Raw genomic sequence first — 24,812 nt, 5'->3', positions numbered from 1 at the left:
ATGGCATTTTATGCCACATTTTTATGCAGGAAATTCAAAATTTTCCTCCAAATATGATCACAGCTTTTGCTTGAGTTTAAAAAAAGTACTGTATGAAAACTTTACATTATATGACTTGCCAATATGTTGCCTACTTCTCTATGAAAATGAGATTAATCATCTACTACAGAACTCTGACCTGGTGTAGGTGCATTTAATTTTGCTTTGCCACTTATTTACACCTGCTAAGGATTTGGATTTTAAAACATATACAGGTAGTTGCAGTAGCTAGAAGTAGCTAGTAGCTGGAAGTAGCTAAGAGTTATGAGGGTGGAGGTTTCTTGTTACCAAACAGTAAAGTCTGGGCGTACACCTTGAAAATCATTGACAGTAAAAGACCGTGACCGCCTCCTAAGGGTAGGACGAGTGGGATTTCTCCCTTTAACCAAATTTAAATAAGGATCAGATCTCAGGAAGCGTGGGTAGCTGTCTTGCTCCATCAGCCTGTAGACTGTGTTCTGTGCTGTGTCAAAGGTGGTGATGAGGGGCTGGTGAATATTCTGACTTGTGGCTTCTTTGGTGTGAAAGTCCAAATTCACCTGGAAAATGAGGAAAAGTGTATTTCTTTAATGTACATTCTTGCATTTCCTAAGTTATCATTCATAGCAATGACATTGTACATTGGTGAAAGACTTTTTTGATAAGGGGACCTTGAATCCCCAATACAGCAGGATGTAGGCACCCCAGAATCAGTATGTTCGTGCTCAGAAATGGCTGTCAGAAAGCCTTCAAAGCTGTGTCATTGGTACAAAGGAAAACAGGTAAAATAGAAGATAAGGTCTGATGCTTGACTAAAAGCGACTTTCTAATAGTGCTCTTTGGACAATTGCAGCTCTGGGGCTTTGCAACACCAAACTAATACAGAACTCCCTCCATTCTCATTTAGGTTTCATGTAGAGCTTTGTCTAATGACACTGTGTTTTGTCTAATGAGATTGTGTTAGTGAATGTTTAAAATTTCTGGTTTCTGTGTAGAAACCAGTACAGTAGTGCTGTAGGAAGGTGACAGTAGGAAGTAGTAGTAGGTGTGTAGTAGGAAGGTGAGAAAATTCTAATAAAATGAAAAAAAAATATTTTAATGGGTCTCTGGAGCTTTATGTTGGAAAGTATATAAAAATTATTATTTATTCCATGTGCTGTTGCATTCATCCTGGGAAATGTTTATTTGGTATGAGAATTTTATTAAAGTGTCAGGTACTGATTTAAAATGTTATTTTCAAAAATAAGATAGAATATATAAAAAAAATTGTTGATTCAGTCAAAAACTGAGTTCTATAATATGCTTTCTTTTCCTCAGTAAGAGACACCTGTTATTTCCATACAACTAGTTGAAACAAGTTGTTTAGATCTAAAAACTGAAGGGTAATTAGTGATGATAGAACGGTCCACTCATCTAAGATTTTTATGAACCTATTGAACCGTATGCTCAGAAATTTGTGTGTAAAAGAGTTCTGTGGACAAGAAGTTAAAGAAAAGGTGCCAACTCCAGAGCTGTGTGGTCTGAAATGAGGTGCTGTTGGCTGGTCTCAGCTGCTCAGCTCAACCCAAGGAGGAAGTCTGACCAAAGCCAAGTGCTTAAGATGAACCCAGCACCCATCTACCTGCACCAATTTAAAGTATGACACACAAAGAAATTGCTTGGTTATTGTGAGTCAAACTACAACTTCCATACCCTGTCCACTCCTTAAGCTTTCCTCCTGCTCATACTTTGAGTATGAACAGTTGTTACCTGACCATAACTGCCCAGGGATTGATCAATTGGCAACAACAGGTTCTGCCTCAAGCAACTCAGGGTGTTCTTTTTATGTAAGGTCCACCCCAAAGGCACACAGCAGGGAAAGAAATGAAATGGGACACAAGTCTTTGAAAGTGGGCATTTCCTGGGAAAAGAAGACCTGAATCTTAAACGTAATCTATGAGAAATACAGGTGGAAATTGTACCATTTTGCAATCCATTTCTTAAAATGAGAATTACACCTTTTTCGCCCTCATTACAGGGAAGCAGCAGTTAGTGTATAACTTGTGTTATTACAGAAAATACAAAAAATATAATAATACAGGCATTGGCAAGTGACATATTTGATCTGCTCAAACTCAATAGAATTACAGGAAATTGTACGTCCAAAAGACCTTTTGATTGTGATTTCACTGAAAAAATTCATAATCTCCCAACCTGTTCATCTCCTTCTTAGGGAAGGCAAAAGTATTCCTCTTGCTCATTTCTGAATCCTTTATAACACACTTCAGTAATGTGAAGAAGTTGTAAATATGAAAACTTTTTGCACTGTTATAATATTATAAAAAGGCCTTAGTGTTGGTGAGGATTGTCATATCAATGTATTTTTGTGCTGACAGTAACATAACAAGGATATGCAATTAGAGGTGGAGGAGGTGGAGAAGGGGGAGGGAGTCAATCAAGACAAGTCCATACTTAAAACATAGTTATTATTTTAAAGGATATATTTAATTTAGTAGTTTCTTCTAATCTCTATTCTTTTAGCTTATCTAAAATAAAAGCTTCTGAATCTCTCTTATGTAATAATTTAATAGATAATTAGTGTTTTAAGAGAAAGGGGGAATAAATTTGTTGTTCTGGAGGTAGCTATGAATAAAGACAGACTTCTCCACAAATGCTAGCTGATATATCTCATTGCAACTTTAACATTTACTATCACTTTTTTCTTAAATATACATCGTGTATGTGTATATATATATATATCTCCCAGATTTAGAGATCACTAGGAATCAATGATTCCTATGGTATAATATATATATTCATATAGTAACTTGAGAGGGTATTGAAAGGAGTATGGAAGACAGTGAGAATTATCTCTGCAGATTTCCTTCCAGAGCTTTGATTTTTATTATATATCCTTCTCATGCCACCGACTACATAAAGTAATTGTTGCACCTGCTTCTGGTCATGCACTTCTTAAAAGCAGATTTCATCAGTTGTGTCAAATAGAGTGTAGAATGAAGAAAGACTTTACCTCCTTTGGAGCATCTTTCTGTATGAATGTTTCAAAAATGGTCTTAGCTTTTGGCAGAAGTTCATGTGCAGTTTTGCTTTTCTTGTAATCCTCGCAAGCTATCCAGAACTCGATGTTCTCCTCACTGAACTCAGTTTTCAGAAACTTTGTAAAGGCATCCAGCCCAGCTACAGAAGGGAAAGTTCAATTGCATTAAAAAATATATCCTTATCAGACAGTTACTCTTTTCACACAATCTGTGCAAAGAATCAAAATAGTTTGTGCTCCCTTTGAATAATATCACGTTATGGATAATTAACTTAACTGCGCTTATTTTAAAACCTTTATGTATTTTTTTCCATTATGCTCCTGAGTGCTGTAACTCCCATTACAGAATTCTCAACATCAGTAAAAATCCACTACCGAGATCTCATAAATTTAGAAAGAGAAGCAAGCAAAACCTGTGGATGTAAGTAGAAGTGACGGATTTTATTCCATCTGAATATCAATTTAGGTTGACCAAAACACTATTTGAATCTTCGCTCGTAAGTAAACTGTTCTGCAGTAACAATTTAAAGTGGATGGCTTTCAATATCTTTATAATTTGCTTTATGCTATTGTTGTTATGCTGAGGATATTTTCTTTCTCAAGAGTGCTTAAATCTACAGAAGTCATGCAAATTGTACTGAACTCAACTGTTCAAAGAACACAGAAACATATCTGTGCCCCTCCAAAAGGAAAGGAGGAACATATGTGCTTTTGATAATTGTGTGAGCAGCAGGCCCTTCCAAAGGATAGGGATCCCAGCTTGGATCCTGTCATGGGTTTAGAAACAAATTGTATCGGAAGTGACAAAATCTTTTCTTAAGTACATAGAACATATCTTGCAATCAGGAATATTTGAGAAATATTCAGATTAGATGCTCCTGTTCATTGAAGGAATTCTTTGCCATCTGTTATATTACTTTGTTCAATAAAATACAAAAGTTATTTTCAGTTATTTTCACTAGTTGAGAGCATGCTATAGCCAAAGCATGTGAGGAGAGCAGAAACACACACTGCTATAAATGACCCATCATACCTAATTTAGGTAACTGCCAGGTCTACTTAAGGGAACAACTGGATTTTATAATTTTCCATCAATTTTCCATCATTTTCCATCAATTTTCCATCATTTTCCATATATTTTCCATCATTTTCCATCACTTTTCCATCCTAGCACTTTGCACGGAGAGGAAAAAAAACTACTAACCTTTCTCAGAAAGCAGTTTGTCAAAAGATTCTCCCCATTTCACTGCTTCTTCAGGAGACACACTGCTTAAGAAACAGAAAGGGATTCTTAAGAATTGTATATACTGTGTATTTAGGGAGCTGTGTAACGTGTTATCAGTTACCCTTATGGCTCAGGACTTTCACAGAGCCTTTGATTACATCACATTACTAAAGGAACTCATTCTCTTGAGGACTTCAGAAACATTTTCTTTAATTTTTTTTTCTGACCTTTTTTCCTGCAGAGTTGTACTTCTTTTCCCCTTTTTTAAAAAAATCAAAGATTTTTTTTTTTTTTGCTTTGGTGTTTGCATTGCTCTACCAATCTTTAAGGGAATTGAGATCATGGGGTATTGTAAAACTCCTAAGGGACCCAAGTCTGTCAGCTATTGAAACTTAAGAAATACTTGTGCAGAGGTGTGGTTTTGAATGCCCTCACTGAGGCTGTGTTACCACAGTCTGCTTCTGATGAAATATGGAAAATTCAATAGCCTGAAGACAGAGCTGTAGCGATATGGTTTGGGTGTCAGCCTTCTAGGTTAATACCACACATAGTCTGGTTTGTTTACCACAAACATGTTTCAGATGTCGTGTTACTCTGAGACACTGTGCCTCATTTATAAAATTCCTCATATTCTTCATCAAGCATGTCAAGATGCACGTATTTCACTTTGATTTCAGAAACTCTCCCCTAGAGAACAGTGAAGAAGGGGAAAAAACACCTCGTTCCATTCACACAAATACAATTTTGGAGAAATCATTTTTTGGTTTTGTGTAGATTAACGCTGAATGCACATCTGGACAGTACTTGGATTTTTAGTAGACCAGAACTGGAGTAAGCAGGAGGTGAGCTGTATCATGCTAGGACTAGGACTTAAGTTCTAAGCCTGAAGGTGAAGTCAATCTTTATCAACTGCTTTTTGAATATTAATATTTAGAACCATTTTCATTTGAGGACAAAGCACAGCACATGGAAAGTATCAATAAGCAACTTGTCTGTGATTAGTTGGTTAGAACAACTTCTTATGGACTGAACACTTCTGGAATATGTTTCTCCCTTACTCATGAAGTTTTGCTGTTCTGTTGCATGATTCACACAGTTTGGGCTCCCTTGGCAAAACCTGTAGGCACATGAAGTTTAGATGAAAGGGAATTCCAATCACTTTGGGAAGGAATTTAAGCCAATAATGACCTTCATTTTGCATAAAACTCAAAAGGAGGAATTTTTTTTATTATTATTTTAATAGGTGTCACATGTCTCCTAGCTGAAGCCATTGCTTACAGGAAGGGAATTTTTAACCGAGGAGAGAAAAACAGTTCTTGAGGAGAGTTACAAATGCTGGAGAAGTGAAATTCAAGAAATGAGCATAGGCTAGTAAAGTAGGGGAATTCTGGAGTCAGGGAAAATGAGAGAGACCTCGCTCCCTTAAAGGCTTTGTTAGTTATGAGAAGAACAAAAAGTTTGTACTGTGGTTCAGTGGTTCTCTGAACTGTGTGGACCGGTAAGTCTGGTAACTGTGGGTTCCTATTGCTATAGAAATTATTTTGGGCATAGTGGAAGATAAAGCCTTATGACTTCAGACCATATACTCAGTCCACAACTGTATGGAATGCTGTAGAGGTTCTTTGTTGGGTTTGGAAACTCCTAGTGCAAGTTTCTGTTTCTCCATTTCTCCTTCAGAATCTGCATCAACCCAATGGCCTCACAGATCCCCAGAACCCGGGTGCAGCAATGAGTTTGTGCAATAATGGACAGAAACCAAGATTTGTTCAGCTTTGCTACTTTCTAAATATGAGAAGAAACTAGTTTAAACTAGTTTTACAGGCTATTTCTATCACCCCACTGTCCATCTGCAGTGCTTCATTAAATTCTCTTTCTACTTGTGTTAGTAACAACTCCCTGTGAAGAACAGAAATCATGAAAGCTCAGTAAATCACTTAAAAAATCTCAGTTTTATCTCACTTTATTATTCGAAAAAGAGTAATTTTCTTTTTTTTTTTTTTTCCCATTTTTGGCAAAAATAATTGTCACTTCTCTCTAATCTGTACATAAAGATCAGCAAAAATCTGCAAGTTTCTCTTCTATACAAGAACAGCTGAATCTGTTAGTCAGGCACCTATCTGAAGTAACATGGTAAAAGGTAGCTGGCTGAGTGAGGTAGTGATGGTCTGTTAAAAGGGGGAAATTCTTCAGAGAATTATTGTTGCTACTGTATGTTCCTCTGCAAGTGCCTTTACACAGATTATAAGAATGCAGTGATGGCTGTGTATTTGTATGAAATACCCTGGGTAATGAGTACTGTCTGCATACAGACTGCATGGCAGCTGTGCTCCCTCTTTTTAGATGCAATCTTGGCATGGTTTTACATGTCTGGAACTGAGATGGGTGGGATATTTCCAAATGTGAACAACAAACTGCCCAGTTATCCAGATGCATGGGTGCAAGCATTTAGATACCACCTTCTCAGCCACTTTTTCGTGTGTTCTAGAAAGAGAGTTTGGGCCTTTATTTGATTTCCACTGTGTGCTCATAACTAGTAAGAGCTTGTAAGAAGCAGTTCTGGTCAAAGCAGGCAGCTTGGCCCAAAAGATAGGAACTGTTTAAACAAGGTTCATCAAGACATGGTAAGACATTTCATGGTAAGCACTGAAATGTTCTGAAATGATCTGTGATGGGAAGAAAGGGGCAGCAAATAATTTAGGCCATGGAGTTGCATTACTTTACAGGTTCATTCTTCTTACTCAGGACCCAAAAGTGCAATTCTTAATATACTGGTGAGATCTTGGTACCCCATTGAAGTCAGAAACTAAACTGTTGCTGAAGTCAATAAACCTAAGAATTTACCCTGCATCTTTATGAAAACATTATAACAGGGACAATATTACCATAGTGTGTAAGCATCAGTATGAATTTTGGAGACAAGAGTATTCAATCAATTACTGCAATCACTGAGGAACTATGCATTAAGAATTTAACATGCATATGGCATCGGTACAACACGGAATTCTTTGGAAAACCGGCTTTGCAGGGCGATGTATCATTTTGCTACAAGCAGTAATTTGTCAGCTGCATTTCTGAGTTGATGCTTAGTCAGTGGACTAAGACAAAGAAAAGGCTGTTGGCATAAGTAAAGGTTTAAACGTATCTCCAAGTCTATGGGGACCAGTGGTGTGAAAATACTAGTGGTGAGTTACCTTGATGTGCTACACATATTTCTATAGTGTGTGTGTGCTTGGATTAGATTGGTAACTTTCAAATTAAATAGGTCTAGAAAGCATTACTCTGCTGAGTCTGAACACACACACATAGATGCAGGAAATGTTCTGAGTCACACAGGCGCTTCTTGGAAGGAATCCCCATCAGCTCAGTCATTTATAATGCTTACCTTGCTGGTTTTGCCACGTTTCCAGGTTTACCAAGGTGGTCACTTTCATGGAATTCAGGTTTCTGCAGGAGCAGGCTCAGCCTATTTCTCTTCTGCTTAGCTCTACAACAGATTTGGAGTAGCTTTTCAAGAAACCTTTTCAAAAGTTGTATATTCCCCCTCAAACATTTCCTTTGACTATTATCTCTGTTTCTGCATCATAGAACATGCTATTTTCACTTACAGTAATGTAGCTATTGCTTCTCCTACATATTATATTCACATTATTTTTTTTCTTTATAGCTTAGCACAAATTCACATATGAAGCGAAGAGAAATGGAAATCCTTTTGTTTTCAGCATGCTTTTAATTTATTTTAAAGAGGAAGGGGCTAAATTTCCCATTAGAGAACACAAACAGTTGGCTCAGCGTCTTCTACTTTTAATGTTTCATAAAGAAAAAGGAAGTATTGCTTCCTGTCATTTTAAATTTTTTAAAAGAAATCTTCCCAAATCATATTCAGCATTTCTCAGAACTTCTTCCAACCTCCCTTTTCTGGTTCGCTTAGACCATTATTTGATTTGTTTCTTGTTCTTAAAAAAAATACTTCTGCAATGACTTAATATTTTATGTACACGGTTTCTAGAGTTGCAGTTCACGAGTTTTCATATGTGCGTCAAAAATAAAATTACCTGTGCCCTAAATTCATACCCACAAGCTGTGTTAGAGGAAACCTTCATGTAAACAGAAGGTTTACATTCAGATGGTCGGCATGACCTGAAAACTTACCCAGGTTTACTTGCTTTGTGTGGCTCTTCTTTAATCACCGACTTCATGACTTTGTAATAGGATTTGTCCTTTGAAGCAGAAATGTTCAGCTGGGGGAACAAAAGAAGTGGGTTCTCCATCTTCCTCCAGAAATGCTTCTGAAAACGTTCCTCTTGCTCCCTGGCAGTGGTGGCACCTGGTGCAGCTGAGGTGCCTGGGGGGGCTCTCACATGCTGTGCCCACCCGGGGCTGCCCCCGGTAGGGAACGGCGCAGTTTGCAGAGGAGGTGGTGGGAAGAAGGTGGTTCTCCACCTTCACTGCCACTGCAGCTGCACGTACACTGTGCTTTAAGTAGAGTTCTGGTTTTACATTCGTCATTTAGGGAAGTGAGGTTGCAACTTTGCAAAATGTCCGTTGCTCACGCCGACAAACCACAGAGAGCAGCTCCGGGTGCCTGCTTCTGGGAGCTGATGTTCTGCTAGGCTTAGGGTGACACCAGCATTTGCCCCCAAACACCTGTAAGAAGTGTACATAGTGTAGTGTAGTTTCTCTAAAATTAACTTTAATGACAATAATGTTGCATAAAACAGTGTACAGCATCATCTTAAGCTCTTAGAGAGCTTCCATCTGGCCTTCAACTACTCTCCACAGCTCAGGTGCCATGTGCTGGACACAGAATTAGCTCCATCTGCAGCATGCTGACTTGAAACCCGGGGTTTCTTGGCATCTCCTGCAACACCCAGGTAAAGCTGTGGTGGATCATGTATTTTGCAAGCAGAGATTTTAATTTTTGCACCATTCTTCAGAAATTATAACCACTTCTAATTTCAAGTTTGTACACTAAAAGATCCTTCCATATCTTCTCTATGTGTGGATTTATTTTTACTTGCAATCTCACAGTCAGGATAAAAAAAGCCTTTAGTTCAGAACAAAAATATGTGGCTTTTTAAATTATTATTTTGACAGTAAATAACCCAAAAATTCTCAATTCAGTTCACATAATGTAAAAATGTATTTATGTTGTAAGCTGATCAACACAAATTACTTCTTCACAAACAAGTTTGATGTCAATTAAGTTTCATGGTTTTAAGTTCAACTTGTGTTGGAAATGTCATAGAAACCTCCTCAGTGTTAACTGAATGAGGTGCTGGAAAAGATTAAAACTATGCAGTAGTTAATTGATTAAGAATTAAATAGTTCTCCTTTTTTTTTTTTTTTTTAGTGCCAATGTCTCATTTTGATTATTCAGGTAAGACATAGAGCCTTGGGGAGAAGACATGAGCTCATCAGCTCCAATAATTTTGTTGAGTTCTACAGAACTGCTGCAGCATTGGTAAGTTCTGAGAAGAGTCCACTGTGACCTCTTTCCTGTGGCTAAGGAGGATGGGAGGTATTAATATTCAAAAGAAATTAAAAAACCTAACAACTCTGCTGGGATTCCAAATTTGTGAAACATTAGAAAAAGAAGCTGTTATCTATAGTGATTTTTTTTTTAAGAGCAAAAAACTGAAATAAAACTCGCATGTGTGATACAAATTTTAAAACCAGACTGAATGGGAAATACTAAGTGAACAACTGCTTTTGTAACCCAAGAACCTTTAAGGAGCAGGGTTATGGTTTGAACTCCATTTTCAGTTTCAGAGTAGGCTTTATATCACATCATGCTTATTTTAAACTGGCCTTAACCACAGCTGTGTTTAATCATTTATTCTGCCTTTTACTGATAAGTAGATAAATATAGACTGCATGATTTTATTTCACTTTTCTGCAGTAGTGGTAGTCACATGAGCTTTTTTTACCTGTTATGTGTATACAATTCTGTTTATGTTTGCCATAATTTTATAACCTGGTGATTTCAGTTCCTAAAAAATGTCATGAATTGTAGGCTCAGTAATTCATGTAAGCTGATTTAAGAAAGATTTGGAACATCACTCAGAAGTGAATTATGGTGGCATTGACACTGTACCAGGTAACTTACAGGTGGGAATGAGCAGCTGTGTCATCTCTTTCAGCACCCATCAATGATGGGCTCTCCCCTGAGAATATCTGAATGGCCTGTCCAACACATTCTTCAGTGACCCCAAAGCAGCAGGTGCTATGCCTCAGGTGCTTGAAATATTGCTGTACTACACTGTGGCAATAGCATCAGTCCCAAATGCAGCCGTGTGCTGTGCATCTCCCGAGAATTCATTAGGAAATCTGGAAGAGTGGGGAGAGGAAGGGAATAATCACAAAAAACTCCTCCCCCACCCACACGCCCCACTCCCCTCCTTTTTTCCCCCATTAATAGAAAGCTAATATTAAATCTAGGCCATGAAGTAGCCAAATTACACCCAAGGCAGCCTGTGTTTTGTCAGGGATGGTGCTGGTGCTAATAAGTATTTCTGTTTTGCACTGCAGGCTACAGTAGTTATAGCAACAGTATTAATGACCCTGTAAATGCTTCTGGGCCATTTTGGATACTGCAAGATGACGATATAGAAAAACAAATAAGTTATTTTAAGCTGGAAAAAGCAGACCAAGAATATTATGTTGATGACATGACTAGAGACCTAGAAATCTGTAAAGAAATTTGCAATGGGAACTAAATATCCTGATTCTCAACCATTTCTCTAACCACTGAAATATATCCACAAATCTTTTGGGAAGAAGACTACTGATTTTTAAGCTCTTAAATCAAGATCATCTCTGTAATGTGAGAACATTATTGACTTAATGATTTATTACTTGTAGAAAAGAATAAATACATTTGTCAAGATGAATACAAAATGTATTAGCAGAACAATCTTTATGTGACATAAAAGTAAAATTGAATAGATCATAAAGTGCAGGAAGTTCCTTGAGGTGATGTCCTGATCCATTTGGGCCTGTTCTTCAGTTGAAAAGTGTCTGCACTGGCTTCTGTACCTGTTTATAAGGTCCTGTCACAGCTGATGATCAAGTCGTGCTTGGTTTCTACAGACACAATAGCTGCCTGCTGTGAAAGAAATACTGACTGATACTGTTAGCAATAGGGGCATTGTACTATACACTGAGTATGTCTTGTTTCTTTTTTAAAGGAAGGCACTGAAAGGCTCAGCCTCTCAGTTCAGCTGAACAGAAGTGCAGCCCCGATTGAGCGGTTCAGCTCAGCACAAAGAACTAGAGCACAATGGGGAGTTCTCCTTTGTCAGTAATCCTGATGCATCTCTCTCCAAGCTATTTTCCTTGCTTGTCAGGTAAGTGTAAACTTTTCATCCTTCACGTCTCTGCTCGTGTTCTGGCACTGCCCAGGTTCCTCCACAGCCAAGCTCCATCACTGTTCTTATTCAGATACAATCTTACCAGTATGGCTTTTGTTGGGTTAGGTTTCTGCTGAAGGGAAGCAATATTTATCTTTGTGGGAAGAAAAACAAACAAACAAAACCAAGAGAGGTTATGTAGCGTTCTGGGAGGAAACAGGCATGGAAAGAAACTTCACAGAAGAGCACGGGCTGAAAAGACGAATTTCCGTATTTCTTTTTCATGTAAAGGGATTTAAAAATTTGAAAATTAAAATTACATGTTTTGAATTAATTTGGTTTTAATAAATAACTCTGCTCTTCACCAACTTCTTAACAATTTAGCACTCCACAATATTTATGTTGTTTATTCCTTATTGGAAACCGTAATTGGACCTACAATAATTATCATAATTATATGATCCAACGTGTGGTTGTTCTGTTTATCTTTTGCCTATGAAACAATTCCAAAAGTAAAATAGTTTTATTGGAAATCTCAAGTAGAGGATCTTGCAGTCTGCTAATTCAGTGAATTTGTTTAGTGGTGCACTTAAAAGTTTCATCCTAGTGGAGGAATTTGGCACATGAGATACTTCAGACTTAGTGAAAGAGAAGCATTGCAACACCTGCGCATAGTTCACGTTGTAAAACCCCGTTTGTTGTTGATGTTTATAAGGAAGGAAACAAAGTTGCATTGCTTCAGATGTGAATTACTGACAACAGGAACATAACACTTTGCATTTGGGGTCTGTCAGCCAGGGATCTCAAAAGAACTTTGTAAGGAGTCTGTGGTGAAAACTCAAGGCTTGGTGGAGGCTTGGGAATCTTTGTAGTTTTATCAGAACTTCTGCTGTGGAAAGTGTTTACATCTGTGCTAAACTGAACTCGTTTATTATGTCTTTGGAGAGGTCAGAATAAGTAAGTGAGTCTGCAAAGTTCTCAGCTGTGTTCATTTCCTGCCTGTCCCGTGGTTACATGGCCGGCACCTCTGATTAGTTCTATTTACATATTACATACATCACTGTCACAATTAATCTTCAGGAAGCTGGTTTCTCGGTTGAACCACTCTGTGTTTACAACCAGCTCGCACAAGTGCAGAGCAATGACATCAGCGCTCATTAGACAATTGCCTGTTAACAACCAGCTTCCGGAAGGGCTCACCTAGAACACTCACGCGCATTTTTTAAAACGTGTTTATTTTAGTGTGGTATTCACAGGAAACGCTAAAGGCAGGAATGTTCTCTAACTCCTGCCCGAAATATCCTACTGGAGTTCTGTGCTACTGGATTTATTTCTGTCTTACAGAAACCCAGAGGGATTCCTCACATGACAACCCACTTTTATTTTTTTAATTTTTTTTTAAGGAGAAAGATTTTATCACTCCAAGACAACGGTGCAAGCAGCATCAAGTATTGGGCTGAGCGTTTTCTGGTCCTTCTGGGAAAGGTGTGGGAGAACGGAATGGAGGCATTATTGCTTAATCACATAAGAAGGCTGTGACTCCTTGTCTGCTGACTATTAGCCATGAAATCAAACTTAAGGGAGTAAAATCTGTGTTACATCAGGACTCAGTCTGCTATCACTGAACTACTCAGTGGTTAAAGCAGAGTCAACATGTGTGATGCTAAGCATGCCCTCACTCTGCTTTTCCAGTGAGGAAATTGAGGATTATCTAGGGATAATTATGAATAAGGGATTCAGGAATATCTCAGGATGCTGCAGCCCAGGTTGAACTACTAGGGCAGTCATTGTCAAACATCCACAATGCAGAACTAGGGATGCTGTAAGGAGCACTTCATATCAAAACAGCAGTTCTGCAGGAGAGATGGCTACCCCAGGGCTGGGAAAGCACTCAGAACAGGTTTTGAAGGTCACACTTCAGTATTTAGGATGAAGTTAGGCAGGGTCTAAAAGCTCAGGTTCTACTGTAAAAACACCTATGAGGGCTGCAGGGTTGCATCATGTTTTCTTTTAGTATAAATAATATGGCACTGATACAGGGACACTTCATTCTGCCTATTTAAAACACAGCTAAGGTTTCTGCAATGATACTTTCTTCAGCTTATATGTTAATATGTTTTATTCATTGTTACTCCTTCCTGACAGTACATTGTTCTGATGTCCTGATTTAGCTGATGCAAATAGTCCTGGGATTTACAAAGTAGTATGGTGGATTGCTCATCAGAGCAGTAAAAAAATTGGTACCCAAAAAAATTGAAAATATATAGCAAATATCTATCTATATGAATATATAAATATATTATCTTCAAAGTCTGTCAAAAGCATCTGAAGATATAAAAGGTACATGTCACTGATTTTTCTCTTCAGTAATTACCCAAAGAAATTCACCACTAAAATTAGGCAAAACTTAGTAATAGTGCCACATCACATTTCAGTGAGTATGAAATCTTCAGAATGACTGAGAATGTTTCCAGGAAGGTACAACTGTTTTTTGAGGATTGAAAAAAGCTGTATTCTAAAATGTAAAGTGGGATAGTTTTATTTCCTATGAAACTTTTTAGGAAAGTTTTGCAATAGTAGTTTCTTTTCCTACTCCCAAACTGTTAGCAATCTTATGAGGAAGCTGGCTTCAAGGCAGGGACGCTCATTGTCAATGTTCACCAGCCAGTCATAGTCTGTCTTCCCCCAAGCTAGTGGCAGAATTTCCAACAAAAGCCTTCCATTATCAAGCACCAGGGTACCAGTGGCTTTCCAAAAACAGCCATCCAATTTTTTCTTCAGATTTGCAAGAACCCTCAAGTTTGCTGATTGCCTAACACAGTAATATGCTGAGGGCTGTGAATCTTATTGAGCCTTCAGAAAAGCTTCAGGCACAGTAGAGACAAAGCTTTGCTCCAGAAAAGTACTTGTGTGTGTGTTTAATTCCAGTCATGCAAGGAAATCTTGCCTGATTAATTCGCTGTGTTGGATTGGAGGCTGTGTGATCTGGCAAAGACTGAGCCATTTTGGGACACAGCAGATGTAAGCAGCAACATCATAAAGAATTGGACTTATTCTTCATTCTGCACTCTAGGCAGCAGGATGGATTTTATTAATTCCTCACTGTCACCCTTGCTGTTATGTTCATGACAAAAGACCTTGCCATTTGGGCACTATCCATTTCTCGAATTTTTTGGGCTTTTAGCCTGAGTCATGGCACGCTTCATGATTACAAGTTTGATGTTACAGTTCGTAACTTTTGCAGATGCTGTCCTCGATGACCTCTGGTTTTCACACCAGCATCTAAACCAGATTCTCATCAGGCCCAATCTGCTGCTCCTGTCTTTCTCATCTGTGCTTCTCTGCCACAGTCAGAATAATGGGAATCATAAAAATAAATTTTGCAAAGCTTGCCAAAAATGCTTCCTCAAAACAGAGGAAACATGATATTTGCACTTTCAGTATGCACACTAGGAAACAAGCTATTCTAGTCTCTCTGTTGAGTAAAAACAGGTGATCATATATCAGGTTACATTGTCAATTTGATAAACTTGAAACTTGTAATAGGTTTGATATTGCTGTGCTCACCAAATCTAATACAAACCTTGCATTTCATTTGTTGCCAGTCAGTCTAGATTGCCTGGGGACAGAGACTGTTGGTCTGAAACCTGTCTGTGTGGCACATATGAAATAATTTCCATTCCATTTCGCAGTGACCACAAGTCGTTTCTGTAATGTCTAGGGAAGGTCTGCAGACTGCTTTGCTTGATTCCCAAATGCCTTTCAAATTCAGAGATTGTCATGGAGGCTAAGTAAGGCTTTTTTTTTTTTTTTTAACCCCAGAATGGTCTCCAAGTTTAAAATCTTTGCTTTCTGATTACCAAATTACACCCCAATCCTGACAGTGTAGATGCATATTCCCCAGAGGATGGATGTATGGGCACCCAGGTTTTCCAGTATCAAAATAAGGCATCTCAGATGATGACTGACAGTGGCCACGACAGTCCCGGTGCTCCCTCTATTGGAAAAGTTCTGACATGTCCTTTCTCCTTCAGAAAAAGAGGGAATGGATGGCTCTGCTTGGGAATCAATATCCCAAGATTTCCCCAGTCAAATCTAAAAGAGCTGTGCTCATCCCTCTGCTGCTGGTACCTTCCATTCTCCCACCCTCCCATCTCCACCTCACTCTGGTGAGGGGGCCTTGGTTCAGCACCAGTATACAGAGCAACCATTTCAAAAGATTTAAAAACAATCAGTGCAATAGTCTGATGTTTTGCAAATATTCTGCCCAGGTGCTTCCCTGATGAAAGGAGTCAGTTGTTTGGGGTTTTTTTTAAGTATTTGATTTCCAGCACAGGCCACAGGCTCAGGACTGCAGTTCCCTGTATGTCTCCCTGGGCAGGGCTCCTTCCAGCCCCCCTGCCCATCTCCCTTTCATTATCACATGCTATTTCTTCTCTGGAGGGGGTTTGGCCACAGCTTGCCCTGTCAGGGTTTCCCCCAAGGTTTAGAGCTCCCTGTGAGCAGGGCTGGACCTGCAGCTGGCAGAAAGAGCAGCTTAGGAGAGCTGAGCACACCCTGGGGCCAGGGGTACCCATCACACACCCCAACAGACCCCTGCTGAGTCACACAGAATCACAGAATCAACTGGGTTGGAAAAGACCTCTGAGATCATCAAGTCCAACCTATGACTGAACACCACCATGACAAGAAGACCATGGCACTAAGAGCCATGTCCAGTCTTTCCTTAAACGGCTCCAGGGATGGTGACTCCACCATCTCCCTGGGCAGTCCACTTGAGTGTTTAATTACCCTTTCTGTGAAGAAATTCTTTTTAATGTCCAACCTGAACCCTCACTGGCTCAGCTTAAGACCATGTCCTCTCATCCTGTTGCTTGTAGCCTGGAAGACGAGGCTGACTCCCACCTGGCTACAACCCCCTTTCAGGTGGTTGTAGAGAGTGATGAGGTCACCCCTGAATCACTTGGTTGGAGGGTCGAGTGGTCCACATGGGGCCCAGACCCTGTGTTGGCTCTTGCCCCTGCTTAAGCTTCAAGATTCCAGCCCCTGTTCCCTGGTGATCCACCCTGTGAGCCATGGGAGCACACACAGGTGAGCCACACCTCTCTGGTACCTGCAGTTTTGCTATCTGGTTCACACCAACTCATCCCAGACACATACCACCATGTGAACTTCTTTGTCAGCTGCCTGGGGGGCAAAAGGGTTGGTCTTCTTGACTCTGCAAACTCAGACCATCAGCCCTCAGTTTAAAGATCATCTGTATCAGAGAACCCTTCTGCCCCTGCTGAGAATGACCAGGATGCTATCAGCCAGTATATTGTTGCTTCTGATGGATCTCCAGTATCTAGAGCTGGGTGATCATGCATCCATTTCCTGGTCACCCACTTCCAATGACAACCCCATTAATAAGAAATCCCTGTTTGTGTTGAGGGCACAGGCCCAACATACATTTTTGTTTCTGTTACTTCTGTGGCAGGGCTGTGCAGACGTGGCAAAAGACACAACTGCTCTCTTGGTGTTTGCACCTGGAGTCATTATCTTGTGACTGAGCACATGCAGGAACCTCTGTAATCTCAGTTGTAAAAAAACCAGGTGGACTGTGAGCTGGGGTCCTTTTCTGGCTTCTGAAGAATCATTTGGCACAGCTTTGCCTCTGTGCTTGCCACGCTGTATTCATTCAGCTGGTGTGATGGGTATCTGAGCAGAGCTGAAAACAGGGAACCCCAGCAAGCCCCTGGGGCAGAGCCAGAGCAGACACTTCAAAGATAAATCCCAGGCTTGTGCCTAGGACATGTGAGGGAAAGCCTCTCGTGCACCAGTGAGCCTCCCTGAAGTCTCATTTAGGCTCCTGCAAAACGTGTTCATTTTCAGGTGCCTTCTGTATCTCCATCATCATCATGGCTAGGCTTCACGAACGAAGATTTGGGAACTTCTGTATCTCCACTTTCTGATTATCATCACTTGGGGGCTGTTATGCTCATGTCAGGTCTTGCTCTAGCCAAGCGTGATTGGATCAAATTTTAGCATTTTAGCTGTTAACTTATACAAAACCCAGTAAAAGCAGGGAAAAAGTCATTGCTTTGGGGCTGACTGTATCCAGATTGTGCCAGAGAAACTGAAGTTGTTAATCACCATCTTTCTGGGTGGAGGAGGATGCTCTCCATTTGCTTGAATACTGCCTGCTCCAGCAGACCAGCTGGTGCACCCTAAGATCACAAGTGCTAGATGTAGGACTGTCCTATGATTTTTCTTGGCACAGTCTGGCCTCTGCAGTGATCAAACTCTTGGACAGAAGTTGCTGGCAAACAACCTTAGTCATATGAAAAAAATGGTAGTCTAGTGACCAGTTAGCTCTCAGTGTGTAATTGCAGCTGAATGCCACAGCGATAACAGCAGGCTGACTAAGTCCAGACAAAGTTAGTTTCTTGAAGAGAATGAAAATTTCTTCTCTCTCATCCCCAGTGAGAGTGACTCAGTGGCTTTGTATGGACACTGTGTGAGGTACATGTTGGCAAATGAGACATGAGCACCAGAGCTCCCCAGATGGAGGGATTGCAGGGTCCAAGAGCAGAGGCCAAGGTGTGTGCAGGGCCATGAGCCTTCAAACTACAGTGTGTGGTGAAAACCAGCCTGAAGGAAAGAGATGCTCACTGGTGTCTATCTATCCCATATCAGGCACCCAGCTGTTGCCTCCTCGCTGTCCTTCTGGTAGTGATGCTAGTCCTTGTGCCATGCCTTCCCCTTCCTTATGAGGTGTTGGAGGTTTTCTCCTTAATTTTTTCCCTCCCTGCACTGACAGCTGTGAGCTTTGGGACAGAGGTGTGGGTGATGGATGTGCACAGCTCCTGACTGCAGTCTTAGGGACAAACACAGTGAAAAAGTGTAAGGTGAAGTCGTCCAGTGTGATCTGAAGTGATACTAAAAGAATGAGCAATATTGCTGTGGCTTTGCAAAGCTCTGAGTAGGCTAATCAGCCAGGGTGATGGCATGGCTAATTGGACAAGGCTGGGTGTGGTGCTGGTACATCTGTTCTGCTGGTATATGCAGGGAGGAAGCCCTCCTGATTGAACTTGAACTACCCCTAGGTCCTCCCTAACATTCCTAGTTGAGGTTTCCTTTTGGTGGGACCAGATGCCACCTGATTCATAGAATGGATACAGGATGTCATATCTCGCTTTGTGTGAGTGTTGGACCAGATGGGTTCTGGCTCCCTTCCAGCCTCAGTTACTCTGTGAGTCTGAACTCATCAAAGGACTTGACAGTCTCCCCCAAAACAAATGAGCCAACAAATCATCCCCAGTGAACCAGAAAATTGTAGAGTAATGAGCAGCACAAAGCCCATTGATCTTTCTCTCAATCCAGCATAGCAACTGAGGAGTTGTACCTTGGACTCTTCCCCAGTTTGCTCTGGGACACACCTCCCAGGGGCTGCAGATGTCATCGACAGAGTCTTGTGTTGCAGGGAGCAGCTGTTGAATAGAAATGGTGGAGGGTCATTTAGCTGAAGTTAAAGCAGAAACAAATCATAAATTGTTTGCAGCTGTGTTGCTGCAGGCAGAACTGTGCTGTGCACACCAGCAGTGGGCAGTCGAAGTCCATTCCAGTGTCCACCCAGTGTCCAGCTGCACTCAGGGTGGGAGGTGGGAGAGGTGTCCCCCACAGACAGGGGAAGGCAGAAGTTTTGTCTAGATTTCCTCTTAATTTTAGCACTGCCCTGGACATTAGCATCTGACAGGAGTCTGCAGGCCAGGCAGGAGCTGGGAAGAAGGTTTAGTGTAAGGAAGAAGGTAAAGCAGCTTTGGTTTATTTTCTGAGAAGGATGAGATCATTTCTTCCCTCCATATCACAGTCCCGGGCTCTTGTATTTTTCATGCTTCATTAAAAGTGTTTGTAATTATATGAGTGGCTTCAGAAGCCAATTAAGCCTTCATTTGGAGGCTGCTCTGGGTGCTGGAAGCCCTCCATTAGCCTGGGCTTCTGCCAGGGAAAAACACTACATAGTCTTTAACAACTGCACCAGCTCCTATCTGCTTAATGTTGATTTTCCTATTAAGTTCAGCTAATACTTTCCTAATTGTGTGAGCTGGGCCTGAAGCCAGGCTGGGTGACTTTTGCCAGCTGCTTCCAAGGCTGAATCAGAGATGAGCAAAACCCTCACAAACACTTCACTATGCACGTGTGCAATTGCATATAAACCGACTTCTCCCCAAAACTGACTCAAACTTTGATTTGTGACCCCTGTGTTGTTTCCCAAGGCAGGCCCCATACCATCAGGAGATGAGGATGCTTGAGAGCCTACTCACTCAGGGTGCTAGGAGTCTGGCATTGCATGGAGCTTACACCACGAGGTACCAGAAAGGATGCCAGGAAATCAAGGGTCAGCCCACATCTCTGCTTGTCAATGAGCCATAGGCCAGGAATTATTGTGTGGGTTCTTTGAGGCAGGTGATACAGTACAAACTGCCCAGGAGGGAATACCTACAAATGGAAGGACTTGTTACATCTGCAGGTCTGTGTGTGGAAGGGAGGACACAGACACCATTGCAGGGTAGGAGATTTCAGTCACAGAGCTCAGGGATGCCATTCACCTGCTGTGAATCTGCTACTCATGAGAGGGTGGTGTGACAAACCTCCTGGGCCAGGCACTTCTCACTGTGTTTGAGGCAGAGGTGTGATGGGAACCACCTCTGCCCTCACAGTCTAACTGGAGACTCACCACCTGGCTGCAGGCTGGGCATCTCTGCCCAGGAGCTGGTTCTAGAAGCCTTAAGCTTCTTTTGGGAGCCAGTGTAGAGGCAACATCCAAACAAAATATCTGTTATATCATGCTGGCAGCAGCAAAGTTGCATGTTCTCTGAGATCCTTGCTGCGAAATAGAAGCCATTATCAGCAGATGATCGACAGCCATTTCTAGGTGACACCCACTGTCTACACATGAAAACTGTGCCCTTTTCTCCCAGGCTATGGAGTGCCCAGAAAGGTGGTGGATGCCCCATCCCTGGAGACATTTAAGGCCAGGTTGGATGGGATTTTGAGCTCTAATTGAAGGTGTCCCTGCCTATGGCAGGGGGATTTTAACTAGATGGCCTTCTAAGGTCCCTTCCAACCCAAACTATTATATGAAATTTAAACAAATGTGTAGTTTCATTGTGGACTAGGAGTGAAACTAAGCACATCTGATTTTAATAATTGAATCTCATTCTTTAATTAAAAATGGCCAGGCAATTAAATAATTTAATAAAAAAGCTTATTTAATCTCAACTAGCTCTGATTAATGGCTATTGCTTCAAATTAAAATATCACAATGATAGAAAGCACTGGGTTTGGATTTTTCATTTTAAAAACATTATTCTCTTTTAACTTTGAAATCCTTGCAGCTCTAATACAATTATCTGCTAGTCAAGTTTTAATGCCTTATTACATCCTAACACTGACAAATGCAAGAGGCATTCACCTTGACTCCGAGCAGCTTGTGTTTGGAGCTGATTTGCTGCTGAGTGCAACAGTCCCTTGTTTCAAGCCCTGCTGGGCATGGCTGTAGCCAGTCACTTCACAGGGAGCCTGGGCTGGCCAGGTCCCCAGGGGGACAGCAGGCCACCAGAACTCACTGATGGCCACAGGACTTCTGTGGTCACTGCACATGCTTGGACTGTGCAGACCTTTTGGAGAATTTGTTTTTTCAAGAGTTTATCCCTTTACTAAGGCAGGATTAAGAAAATGGGAAAGATTGTTGAACATTTAGGTGTATAAGATAGGAAATGTGGTCTTTTGGACGCCAAAATCATGTTTATTTTCTTGACCATAATAAAAATAATATTTAAAAAGCAACAACATGACAGGTTTAAAACCTAATTCATCTTGGAATTTCTGGCTACAGAACATGGCTCCTGTGTAAGGTGTTTGGTACACTGAGAGAGAAATTTAGAGAGCTCGTAATTCTCTGCAACACAGCACTCGACATCCAAACAAGTCATTATTGTAGATGGTTTCCTGGTAGCATAAAGAAGCAAGAGGAAGACAAGGCTGTTTCAGAGCAAATTTGAAAGCACTAATTGACTTTTACTCGCTGGGAAAGAAGATGTAGCATGACAAATGGCCTTGCGGTTGGAATCATTAGAGACTGAGGAGAGAGTTGCTGGCTAATGGGGCTCTACTGGGCAGAAATGGCTGTATTAGGATTGCTGTGAGCAATTTGCACGATGTGCTTGTAGAGCACGGGAGGAGTCAGCAGGACCCCGGCTGGCACCATGTGGCCAGGCAGAAAGTGAGGCAGCAGAGGGATGAGGCTGGAAAGGATCAGAGTGAAAACCAACAGTGCCTGATGGTTGTCATTGCCTCTGGGATGAGCAGTGCTGCACGGGTCTTTCTGGGGAGGTCAGAGGAGCAGGCTCAGAGTGCAGATATGGTATTAGAGCCCTGATGGCACTAACAGGCCTTAGTTGCCCCAACCAGCCTCACCTGGGCCCCCGCCCACACCTTCTGCTCATGGGCCAGGACTCTATTTCAACTCATGCCTTGAGCTATCTTGTTGGTAGGTCTCTGTCTAACCCTATCTCCTAGAGCTCCTGATAGGCCTCCCTAAATGTCCCCTGCCCTGATCTATCCCAGGGCTGTGGATGGACCACTAGTTCATCCCTATGCAGCCTACCATGCTCAGCTGCTGTGGGATGGTGCCCTCAGTGAGGACACAGCCTATGCTGGGGTCATCCTCAGCTCCTGGCTTGTACCCTTTTATGGAGCATCTCCACTTCTGCTGCCTCCTGACAAAGCATGTTTTGCACCATGTTCTCTTGAGAAGGCGACTGGAAGTCTGCTGAGCTGCAGAGGGGGCACCAGACAAGGCCTGGGAGGAAGGAGTTGTTCTTCTGTCTTATGGCCTGTCATCTGGAGGAGAGATGCCTTCTCACTATAGCAGTCGAATGCATTTCTTTGCTGAAATAATAAGGTATGAGTCCAGTGTTCCTTATTTCACATCATATGCATCAGGGTTTATTCTAGTTGCTGGAAGAAGTGAGCTCAGAAATAATCCAAGGGTCAGTTTTCTAACATTAGGCCAAAATTGTCTTTATTTACTTTTACAAACTTGGCCCAAGCTAAAGGCACTCTAATGTTATGTATTCTTCAGTAAACATAATTAATTGGAAACTCAAAAACACTGCTATAACCTCTTCCCTTGGGACTGGTCACTGTGAACTGCTGTGTCCAGCCAGAAAATCAACTTCCCTTTCTCCAGGTTTGCAGAGTAGGTGAAAATCCATTTGGCTAAAAAAAAGAAACAAACAAAAAAAGGTGAACCAGTTTGATGATACAACCCAGCTTGGTTTACATGGTGATCAAAGGGCAACAAAGGTTGGTAAGAGTGGGAAGGTCAGGATTGCAAAGGGCAGGTTGTACAGAACCACTGGGTCCCTGCTATTCAACAAGAGTTCTATTTCTCTCTGAGGCAGCCAGGTGGGATTGTTAAGAACAGGACATACTGTGCACCCAAAGTTCAACCACAAACTTCACGAGTGGGTATTAAAGCTGAACTTTAAACTCCTGTTTTCCATCTCCTCAATAAGCCCTCTCTGAGGGGATGCAGAGGGGCCATCTAGAGCCTCACCAAGTCCAAGGTAGAGGCAAATAAACTTTTTAAAGTGACGTTAGAAGCCCTTCCCCAGGTGATTCAGTCTAGTACTTCATGATCTTACAGCTGGAAAAATCCTGCCTGCTGTTTGATCTAACCCTTACTTTCTGTAATCGAGGACAAACATTTCTTGTCCTTAACCAGCATGGACACAATAACAGTTTATCATCTTCTTCTCTGTGACTGCAGCCTTTTATGGTTGTGACATTTAGGTACTTCATGTATCATTACCCTGTGTCCTTTTGGTCTGCCCACTTCTAGACTGAACAAACTCCCGTTCTTCCATCTTACCTTATAGGTCTGTAATCTGGACTCTTTCCAGTTGGTCTGCAGCCCTCTTGGGACCCATCTTCCAACCTCTTACTGAATGTCTGAATGAGGCAGAGCATAATGATTGTCCCACATGTGTGTAAGAGATTTGTGACAGAAACATTAAGGCTGAAGTGAAGCCTGAGTTGTGGTGTATGTAAACAGTGGGGGAAAAACAACAGAACGAGGATTAAAGGAATGACCTGCACTGATAATGCAGAGCACTGCTCCCAGAACTGGGTTTCTAGGATGCCATTCCTGGCTGTAAAACTGAAGAATGTGTTTATGGCATGACCAAAAGACGTGTGCTCTGGTCAGGTCACAGCACAGACGAGTCATCACAAGACCCCACGTCCTGCCCAGAAAACGGCATTGAGGTTGCAGGAATTCACATACTATTGCTTTTCCTGACAGGCCACCAGGAAAACAAACATGTCCCTGCTATGGGAAGCAGGTAATTCTCAAATTGAAAAGTTAAGCCTGTTCTGTTGGTGACAAGAAGGGTACTGTGTACAGCTTAAAGCTGGTACACCTGGCTTTCTGAGTGCTGTCCTGTGCTTTTGGCTTCACAGTCCCAGGTTGGTGGCCTTTTACCTTCTGGGGAAAAAACTTTGTCTTTTTAGCCATGTAGTTGATTGAAAGCTTCTGTATCTCATCCATTCATTCTGCACTGACCTTCAGCAGCCTGTCTGTGTGCACAGTACACTCTGCTCTCCCTCCCTTCATTCCCTGTGCAGGACTGCTCATGTTGTAATGGTTTTCCTCCTTACCAACCTCTACTTATGCTGCTCCTGAGCCCTGTACAAGCTAGATCAGCACTGCTCTTCTGTGGCTGAATGTTTGGGGATTCTGGACTGATTAGGAAAGGAGAGGGTGTCTCCACCCAAGCCCCTTGGAGGTTTTTATCTAATGTACTTGCTGCTAAACAAAGTATTTCCTTCACTGAAATGTGAACCCTGAATAATTAGGCCAGTTAATTCATCAGTGGAGGTTAGTTGAGATAGTCATATTTCTGTACCAGTACCGAAACAGGTTAACCGAAAATACAGTAGCAGCTGGAGAACATAGAATAGTTTGGATAAAAATTTGATGGAGTCTTGGCTGTGAATAATTTCCATGTCCCCATATAATAACACCTGAGCATGCGCTGTGGGTCATTTTGGGGTTCAGGGTCTGTTACTGTTTTGTTGTAATATCAAGCAGGTACTGTTACACCCAAGGATTTGCTACAAAACTCTGTTAGTCTAG

At 41.4% G+C, this 24,812-nt stretch overlaps 2 protein-coding genes across 3 annotated transcripts in view; one reads left to right on the top strand and one right to left on the bottom strand.

Annotated features, from left to right (window-relative positions):
- Positions 1 to 286: 286 nt before the first annotated feature.
- LOC113954366 (regulator of G-protein signaling 18-like) lies at positions 287 to 8,757 on the bottom strand. 2 transcript variants are annotated; one of them, XM_027658584.1, is made up of 5 exons: positions 8,430 to 8,757; positions 7,663 to 7,764; positions 4,260 to 4,324; positions 3,029 to 3,195; positions 287 to 578 (listed from the first exon to the last, which is right to left on the bottom strand). In XM_027658584.1, the coding sequence occupies exons 1-5, from the start codon at positions 8,546 to 8,548 to the stop codon at positions 324 to 326; spliced, it is 708 nt and encodes a 235-aa protein (XP_027514385.1). In that variant the 5' UTR covers positions 8,549 to 8,757; the 3' UTR covers positions 287 to 323. The 2 variants fall into 2 exon arrangements, with proteins under 2 accessions (XP_027514385.1, XP_027514386.1); XM_027658585.1 differs by having other exon boundaries at positions 4,260 to 4,321.
- A 2,761-nt stretch (positions 8,758 to 11,518) lies between these two features.
- RGS4 (regulator of G protein signaling 4) overlaps positions 11,519 to 24,812 on the top strand; it is a 32,552-nt gene continuing 19,258 nt past the window's right edge. Inside the window, exon 1 of the mRNA XM_027658591.1 lies at positions 11,519 to 11,626. The gene's annotated coding sequence lies outside the window, so the exon portion shown is untranslated. The remainder of the gene's footprint in view (positions 11,627 to 24,812) is intronic.

The sequence above is a fragment of the Corapipo altera genome, unplaced genomic scaffold (assembly GCF_003945725.1).
Source record: "Corapipo altera isolate COAL_440 unplaced genomic scaffold, ASM394572v1 79, whole genome shotgun sequence".
In the NCBI taxonomy this organism is placed as follows: Eukaryota; Metazoa; Chordata; class Aves; order Passeriformes; family Pipridae; genus Corapipo; species Corapipo altera.
The sequence above is the reverse complement of the archived record's forward strand: the minus strand, read 5'-3'. Positions and strand labels throughout refer to the sequence as shown.

Excerpts from the sequence above, each read along its gene's own strand:
- LOC113954366 (XM_027658584.1), bottom strand. The coding sequence starts at position 8,548 with ATGGAGAACCCACTTCTTTTGTTCCCCCAGCTGAACATTTCTGCTTCA. Across the intron at positions 3,196-4,259 it reads CAAACTGCTTTCTGAGAAAG|CTGGGCTGGATGCCTTTACA; the intron begins GTTAGTAGTTTT and ends TCCCTTCTGTAG. Across the intron at positions 579-3,028 it reads AGAAAGATGCTCCAAAGGAG|GTGAATTTGGACTTTCACAC; the intron begins GTAAAGTCTTTC and ends CTCATTTTCCAG.